Source organism: Raphanus sativus, chromosome 5, assembly GCF_000801105.2.
Source record: "Raphanus sativus cultivar WK10039 chromosome 5, ASM80110v3, whole genome shotgun sequence".
Classification (NCBI taxonomy): Eukaryota; Viridiplantae; Streptophyta; class Magnoliopsida; order Brassicales; family Brassicaceae; genus Raphanus; species Raphanus sativus.
The window spans coordinates 27944671-27950670 of NC_079515.1; the positions used below are offsets into that span (position 1 = coordinate 27944671).

At 33.0% G+C, this 6000-nt stretch overlaps 2 protein-coding genes across 2 annotated transcripts; one reads left to right on the top strand and one right to left on the bottom strand.

Moving 5' to 3' along the window:
* Nucleotides 1–558: 558 nt before the first annotated feature.
* LOC108859396 (uncharacterized) lies at nucleotides 559–1422 on the bottom strand. Its single transcript, XM_057011185.1, has 2 exons — nucleotides 733–1422; nucleotides 559–630 (listed from the first exon to the last, which is right to left on the bottom strand). Exons 1-2 carry the CDS (start codon nucleotides 1293–1295, stop codon nucleotides 627–629), a joined length of 567 nt encoding a protein of 188 aa, XP_056867165.1. The 5' UTR covers nucleotides 1296–1422; the 3' UTR covers nucleotides 559–626.
* Nucleotides 1423–4464: 3042 nt separating this feature from the next.
* On the top strand, nucleotides 4465–5104 carry LOC108860896 (uncharacterized). The gene has a single exon (XM_018634744.2). It carries the CDS (start codon nucleotides 4515–4517, stop codon nucleotides 4845–4847), a length of 333 nt encoding a protein of 110 aa, XP_018490246.1. The 5' UTR covers nucleotides 4465–4514; the 3' UTR covers nucleotides 4848–5104.
* The last annotated feature ends 896 nt before the right edge of the window (nucleotides 5105–6000 follow it).

Consider the following 6000-nt stretch of genomic DNA (forward strand, 5'->3'; position numbering starts at 1 on the left):
AAAATCTCGAATACTTTTGAGCTAAGTACATGGTCAAGTCTCGGAACCAGTTGTACATGAGTGTGTTTTTTTCTGAAACACTTTTCTTTTTTGAAACACTTTTTTTTGTCAACTCTTTTTGAAACACTTGGTGAATGTTTTCTACTGTTCTCTCCGTAAACAAAACAAAAAAAACAGAGGGAATATTAAACTGTTTCGGGCCAGGTTTGGGTCCTTGGGCCTGAAGTCAAACACTTGGCACCATACTTTAAACAGAAATTATTAGGCTAACAAACAGTTAATAATCATTCCAATATAGTTTACAAACCCAATGTCGGCCCAAAATAAGTTTTTTTTTTTAAAGTACCCAAGTGGACAAATATGTCTCTCAATTTTCTTTTCTTTTGCTCTTTAGTCTTTTAACATTTGATAAGGAAAAATTAATAATTTAAACGATTTCATCAAATTAATTGTTTCATGTGAGCCGCCGTATATGTATCAAACAATTCTAAGCTGATAAACTTGTAATCGTTCCAAAAAAAAGAAGCGAAAAACAACATTATTTAAATGCTAAAGCCGTGAAACAAATTAAAAGATAATTAACGTAGAAGAATTACATAAACGTTAGTTTACACATATTCGAAAGTTCACCTTAACTGGCCTTTGAAACTACTCGTAATGCTTAACTGGTCTGAAGATAATTAACGTAGAAGAATTACATAAACTTTAGTTTACACATATTCGAAAGTTCACCTTAACTGGCCTTTGAAACTACTCGTAATGCTTAACTGGTCTGAATTGGCTCTCCAGTTAGCTCCGCCGCGATGACCACCGCACTTCGCCACCGTCCTCACACTTTCCACAAACGCTTCTGTTTCTACATCCTCCGCAAGAATTTCCGCCAACTGCTCCGGACTTATCACAAGCCTCACTTTCCACACCCCGCTACCGCCTCCGCCGCCGCCATTCGAAACCGCTTTCACCGGCGTTTTTCCGAAAGACATTCTGTACGGCGTTGCTAATTGGTCGGTGTAGTGTTGTTGAGCGGTTGAGGCTGTGGAGGAAGAAAGAGGGAGGAGGTAGTATATGTTACCGGGAAAGAGCTCTTCGCCGTGTAGAAGCGGCGGAGATGAGTGGCGGATGCTTAAGGTGTCGTGGATGACATGGCCGGGAAATTCGTTGGTGATAAAGTCGGCGGAGATTGGAGGATGAAGCTCCATGACGCCGCCGTTTGGAGTCACAACTCTTATTAACAAATCATCTTTATCGTATAACTTTCTTGAACCACCACTGCCTTTGCATACGCAATTACCCATTATCGCATAAACTAGTTATAATTGTGTGTACAATTTTAAGTATGGAATCTAAGGAAGTACACACAAGACGGAGAGGGTTTAAGACGAAGGTTTTCTTTTAGAATCTTTATGGAGTTGAAGTATTAACCTTTTACAACGTCAAAGAAAATAATTGTGGATGGTCCACCACTACTTTTCCTGGTAAAAAAGAAACGAAGATCCTGTGCTTTTAATATCATCACATTGTGATTTTGTCCTAAATTCATCATAAGGGTTAATCATATTCCATTTTTATAAATATAGGTTTTAAATGGCGGCCAGATGAATGAATACGAACATTACATTTCTTAAAAAATTTACCATTTGTAAGGAACAATTTATCTTTTCTACTCCTTTTTTTTTTCTTTTTGTCACGAGTCCTTTCTATTCCTTTTCATTGTTTTTATTGTAGAAAATTACAAAACAAATTTGTTTCTTAATAGTTTTGATAAATATCATCCGTTATCATTCCTACAATTTTATTGTTACTGATCATTTCCTATTTTTTCTTGCGTTGTTGCGATGATTACCAATTAAACTTATAGTATATTTGTAGAATCATTTAAAAAATTACAAAATGAAAAAGGTTCTACAAACCAACTATAAATACGACAAATAATTACCAATGATTCCCTAGTTATAATTCTTTATTCCCTTTAAAAACGTATGAAACCACTTTTTTTTTACTAATCTAGAAATATTCTAGACTTGTAAAAAATTTCAAACTAATCTCTAAAATGAGGGGTAATTTACAAATATAATCGTAAACAGAGTTCGTATTCGTGTAGATATCCAAGTACAATATAATTTAGTTTTGGCGTAATTAATAGATCGAACTTGAAATATATTAATTGATATAATGTACTGATAAGGGTTAATAATGTTCACGTGAAGGTCAAAAGGTAAAACAAAGGCCGACAAATACAAAGACCATGATTTATCTTTCTGCTGGAATTATAGGTAATTAAGTAAAAATCTAATGGGATTTTACTATTTCACTTTCAGCTGAAGCCACGGAGAATGGTATCTATAAATGGAACGTTCACGTGTTAACTATGGACCAACTTCTCTTTTTATGACCAAAAAATATGGGCATGTCTCTTGCATATTGTTTTGGCTCTAGCCGATTATTTTTAATGTGTGGATCCATGCCCTACAACAACATAACATTTTGTCTTCTTATTTGATAGGAAAAGGAAAAATAAAGTTGTGGAAAGAAAGGTGAATTAAAAAAAAATAGTGAATAAAATAGTGCCACCTTTCGGTGCACTCAATTACGTACCAACAATTTCTTGGCTGGTCATTATTAATTTTATGGGTCCTAACGGGTAATGGCCAATATTACAAGTTTTTTTTTGTGTTTCTTAGCATTTAACTTCACTTCGAGATTGTGATGAAGATGTGTGAGAGCAAGAGCCACTCGATCAGTGTTAGATATACATACGATATTAGGATCGGCAGAATCACACGTTTACCATAACGGCGCCAAATATGTATGGCCCTTTACCAACATACATAATGGGCCGAAGATCTAACAAGTAGAATTACGTAATGGGCTAAACAAAACTACGTTATAAATGTATGGATAAATCACGGCATCGGCTTCTTGGATAAGCTGTGCGAAAAGAAATCTTATACATAAATAAATTGTGTGCACAAAGAAAAAACAAAAAAAAATTAAACTAAATCAAGTCCAAGTGTTTCACAAAAAAAAATCAAGTCCAAGCAGAAAAACGGGGAGCTTTACATGGCATATTTCACATGTAAATATATTTTTTTCCAATTAAACGAGAAATAGGTGATCATTGTTTAATTAATCACATGAGAGGTGACAAATCCCGGAGATAAACACCGTACTTTAAGATGGTTGACGCGTGAAACACACCCTGTGTTATGTTATGGGCTGATTACTTAAAATCCACGTAAGCACATACGTGAACCAGAACAACACTTAAACTCCGTCTCAAGAGTTTTCAATAGCCATCTCTCATTTCATCTAACATACTCGCATGCCCCATGCATCGTAGTTTACATCCTTACTCAGTGCCGTCCCGAAAGATTTTTTGGCCTAAAGCAAATTTATGTGGTAAAATATATTTAGTTTTAAATATATTGTGGTCCAAAATATATTTAATATTTTCTTTTTAAAACATAAAATGATATATTAGTTTAGATATATATAAAATCTTCAGATGAGTATAAGATTGGTAGTATCTGTTTTTATAATTTTAAATCACTAGTTTATTTGAACTATTATTATCTTTGGTAACAAAGAGAAAAAACTAGAAAACAAATGAATAAAAATTTAGTTATTCAAACTAAAAGAGAAACACACATGTCAAATTGAAAAAGAATAGTTGGGAAAATATTACAAGTCCAACATGTTTTAACTTTGAAGATGCAATACTCCTACTGAATAATGTTTTAACCTAACTATAATCATCATTCAAAAATAAAAATGTGGCCTAAAAATGTAAAATTATTTTGTGGCCTAAAGCTCTAGCTTCACCAGCCTTATGGCAGGGACGTCCCTGTCCTTACTCAACTCCTTCCTCATACGCTTCGGGAATCAAACTCTTTAGACCAGAACCAAACAAATTAGAGTTTTTAATATTAAACCGAAAGCTACACCGGACTAAGCTAAGCAAACCAAATCTAAACCGTAAAATCCAAGTAGAATAACTGAACCTAAGTAATTTATATTTTTAACCAAACATGTACTGAAAATATATTATATTGTCTGACAGTAAACGTGTTTAAATGTGGATACAAAAAAATACAGATATATAAACTTAAGAATTTTGTTATCAGTAAATATAATATATTTTCAGTATCTATTTAAACGTGTTTGCTTCTAGATAAAAAAGTGGTTACAGAATTAAAACTAAAGTTAAAAAAAAAAACTAAACAGATTTGACAACAAAACCGAGTACTCTTCTTGTCCAGGTATAGTTTGGGTCCTACTTTAACAAAACCGAAAAATATGAAATAGGATGTGAACCGATTTTTTTTTTTTTGCCAACTATGTGAAGTTGTGAACCGATCTTAACAAACAAAAAGTACTTGTCCACACCTATACTAAATATAATATGTTAAATTATAATCATCTCCGACTGTACTACATACATATACATATATATATAGCCATACACGTATCAAATTAATAACAAGCATTTGTGAAAGACAAGGAAGATTAAAAAGATGGGCAATTTTCTCCGGAAAAGCAGCAACGTGCACCCGGTGTTCGGCGACGGAGGACGGGGAGAAAACGTGGAGGCCGGAGAAAAGAAGGGTCACTTAAGGATAAAAGTGAGGATGAGAAGGGATAAACTAGAAGAGCTTTTGTATTTGGCTCGTCGTGGTGATCAATCTGACGGTGAAGTTGACGGTGGTCAGATGGGTTTCTTGATTCTTAAAGAATGTATGGAAGGTCGCTTACCGGTGACGGTTCTTAGCTCCGATGATGATGTTTCGCCTCAACAGTGTGAAAATTACTTGGTGTCGAGAAGATTGAGTTCCATCAAAGAGGAATAACTGAATGAATATGTGTGTTGATTCATGGATACCAAAAAATAAGCTTGAAGTTTTTAAAACTTTAGATTAGCGCGCACTTCAATAGCGTTTTTTTCGTTTCAGATCCTTCTAATTTATATTTTGTTAGGCTAAGAAGAATAAGAGAGTATGTTGGCTCATGCATTTTAAAGATACAAATGTAAATTTCTACATTTTCTTTTCGTCTAAGGAATGTAATTTCACATTTACAAAAATATGAATTCTTCATCTTAATCAAATACTATAATTACTTTTACTTCAAAATATGAAAGATACACTAGTATATAAAGTCCAGCTAGAAAAATTAAACAAGGGAAACCATCATGTCAAAGGGAATCACAATGTGAACCTTTCACAAATGAGAAAAGTTTTAAATAGATATCTCAATTATTTGAGATACTTAACTACTTAATAAAATACTAATGATTTGTTTTCACACTTAAGTCATATTAAAATACCAGTAAATTAAACATGCTCTAAAATCTCATATCATAAATATAAAAAACAAATACTATTATACTAATATACATATATACATATATAAAAAGACATAACTATAGTCATATAAGTTGAGTTATATTTTCATATTCGTTACATACTTATCAGCAGGGGCGGACGGACATGAAGCGGTACGGGGTCACGTGCTCCCTACTAATTTTTATTTTTCTCTCAATAGTATAATTTAATTTATCAAATATCATTAATTTAATGAAAAAAATTGTAGAAATGCCCCCATCAAAATTTGGTTTTTTGTTGCTTATAACTTTGTGCCTCCAATTGAAAATCTTTCTAGATCCGCCACTGCTTATCAGTTTTTAAGTTCACTTTAAACATTTCATCTTTTGAGGATATCTCAAAGAATAATCTATTACATACAAACTTCAAGTCCAATAGATAACTTTTAAACTCGAAACATCACAATCATCTCTAATTGGATGAGTAATATAAAAATCTACTCTTAAAATCGAGGTCGATGTCACGTGAAGTTAACTTTTAAATACATTTTCCACGATATTTTAGCTCCGGTCAAAGTCAAATATCGATAGCGAAGACTAATACGTGGAAACTATAGAAGTAGGCTGAATGAATGTTTATTAAAAGAGTACAAAGGTATTTATACAGAGTACAAGTAGGT

Bases quoted from the DNA above. Each gene is read 5' to 3' on its own strand.
- LOC108860896 (XM_018634744.2), top strand. From the start codon at position 4,515: ATGGGCAATTTTCTCCGGAAAAGCAGCAACGTGCACCCGGTGTTCGGC.
- LOC108859396 (XM_057011185.1), bottom strand. From the start codon at position 1,295: ATGGGTAATTGCGTATGCAAAGGCAGTGGTGGTTCAAGAAAGTTATAC.